The sequence below is a fragment of the Montipora capricornis genome, chromosome 4 (assembly GCF_036669925.1).
Source record: "Montipora capricornis isolate CH-2021 chromosome 4, ASM3666992v2, whole genome shotgun sequence".
Taxonomy (NCBI): Eukaryota; Metazoa; Cnidaria; class Anthozoa; order Scleractinia; family Acroporidae; genus Montipora; species Montipora capricornis.
Genome location: NC_090886.1, coordinates 6,972,720 through 6,975,219, shown reverse-complemented (window position 1 = coordinate 6,975,219; position 2,500 = coordinate 6,972,720). Strand labels below are relative to the sequence as shown.

Here is a 2,500-nt window from a genome sequence, read left to right as displayed (position 1 = left end):
GAAAGTAGGAATTTGATAAATAGCTGGTCACCTAAAATAGTTGTATTGCGAGTACATGAAGGCAAAAACCTTTGAAGATGGTGATCTTTATCAATACTACTGAAAAATTCCAAGCATAATATTCTGGACCGGGTTTCAAACAAAAGATGGTAGCCTATAATGGTTATGTATAAACCAGGCCATTTTTTGAAAGATTAGGTTCCACAAGTAGTCAGCAACCCAGTGTCTGAACATCACTAGTGTTGCGTTACACTTGTGGTACAGCAATCATGTCACACTCTTGCAGCTGAGTCGCTTGTCTTAAGTTGTTTCAGTTGTCTGTGAGTTTGACTGTGTTTTTTTCTTCTTTGTTGTCAGTCTGCGCTGTACTATTTGTGCATACTCTCGGAGAAAAATAACATCGAAGTGTACATTTGCTGTAGGTGAAATGTTTTGTTTAAAAAAAGTGGCAGCTACAATGTAAAAAGGAATGACATTTCAACACTATCCTTATGTCAGTATCAACAAAAAGTACATGTATTATTAAAGGAGTAAAGTTTAGACCTGGAGCTGAAAAGCTTGGCATGTATGGAGTCCATTCACGTATTTACAATGTAGGTGAAAATCAATAATAATAATTATTAGCATTAAGATCGATCTTGATATGATTCTTGTAATCTTCAAATACAGCTGCTTGGTTTGTCTTGCCTCCTTAAGGGAATGGAATTCCTATCTTTTGTATTGTCGAAGTACCTCATTCATATGTTTGGCTCTATGAGAAAGGCTCTCAAAAAAGACAACATAGAAAATTTTTGTATTTTTCAAGAATAATGATAATTACCAGTATGACCAATTCCCTTCATTTAATAGTTATGTCAGTTATGTCAACTGTAGCTCATTTTCAGGTTTCCTTACGTACGTTGACATCTATTTTATTCACTCACCAGGTACTTATTCCAACCTGTACAATCACCCAACTCTGATAAAAGACCCTCCAAAGGTGAGATTTGGTAAAAAGGAGTCAATGGGTTAAAATGCTACCACATTAAAAAACATATGCAGGGTTCTCAATAAATAATAATTTCTATTGAACCCGTAACCCGTAACACCTGTCGCTTAAAAATTCCAATGAGAACTCTGATATCTTTCCCTTTATATTTTGAAACTGTGTATGTAGCTAAGCCAGTATGCAACCTACGAGTTTTGGGAAATTAGTCAATATACCGTATTTTCATACTTCAATTTTAATATTAATAATCATAGTAAGAATAATTTAATTTTTAAATTTAATGTTACAGTAATCTTCAAAGTTTTTTTTTGTTTTCTTTTGCAAAAATATTCAGAGGAAATTAATAATTAGTTCCATCTCCACCTGAATATCTCTGGTCTTAACTTGCCCAAATTTCAAGCATAAACGGAATCAAATAGGAAAACAAAGCAATTTTCAATGTGATCAAGATTGACATAGCTTGCGTTTGGTGAATTTTAGAAGCTCTTTACCGCAAGGGTTGACTTTCAAGTGAGCTTCTCACCCTGTGGAAAGAAGGTTCTAAAATTCACCAAACCGCCTGCTAGGCTAGGATTGACGTTGAGAAAACTATCAACTGACAAAAATGGAAAAAATTTCTTTTTCAACTCCCTTAGTTGTTGGAATTATCTGTAGGAGAGAGGTTTTCTTGATATTCCTGAATAGCTTGCTTTGAATTTCTCTACCTAACCCCCACTCCCACAATTAAAAATACACAGGTTTTTTTTTCTTTGTAGGTCAAACCAATCAAGTTATCCAAGGATGGAATACCACTTGGTGTTTTCTCCCATGGTGGGGTCAGTAGGACTTTGAAGGGTGGGGAGGGTGGGGCTGTTGGGGGTTCTAAGACAGAACAGACGTGCTCGGCCTACAACTCGATCAGGTCCAAAGATGAAACGAAGGAGGAGAAGAAACTGAGAAAACAGGACGTGAAGAGCGATAGGAAGGTAAAGAGGATTAAACGACTTTCATTTGAGTGCTGTAACCCTTTCATTCCCATGATCGAAACGTTTATTCTCCTAACTTGTACCATAGCTTTCTTTCTTGGGTAGTCATGAGAATTTGGTGTTACATCAAAATCACATCTCTGACTGAGGCTGATAATATTCTTCATTCTCACTACCTGTCTGACTAACATTTCATTGAAATTGTGGGTAGAATTTACAAACTGTAACCCTTTCATTCCCTTGATCGAAACGTTCATTCTTTCACTTCCTTAACAACGTGCGAAACATCCGTCTGTGGGCCCTTTTAAAAGCTTTCTGTAATCATTGGTAAAAAAAGGTCGTGCTGCACGTGCAGCACGCATGTTAGCTCATGTGTTTACGATACTCTGCATAACAACGACGTGAAATCACCAAATTTAAGCTTTTAATGACAGGTAACCCAGGCTCACTGTGTGCGTCACGTAGGTATTAAAATATAGAGAACATATGAGGCGAAGTTTAGGTCTGAAAATTTGCTAGAAAATGGTAATAAAAATCGATAAAGCTT

At 36.4% G+C, this 2,500-nt stretch overlaps 1 protein-coding gene across 1 annotated transcript in view; it reads left to right on the top strand.

Annotated features, from left to right (window-relative positions):
- The window catches only part of LOC138045421 (protein LTV1 homolog), a 16,393-nt gene that overhangs the window by 10,810 nt on the left and 3,083 nt on the right, over nucleotides 1-2,500 (top strand). The window contains exons 12-13 of the mRNA XM_068891927.1: nucleotides 927-979; nucleotides 1,744-1,953. Coding sequence (XP_068748028.1) covers nucleotides 927-979; nucleotides 1,744-1,953 — 263 coding nt within the window. The remainder of the gene's footprint in view (nucleotides 1-926; nucleotides 980-1,743; nucleotides 1,954-2,500) is intronic.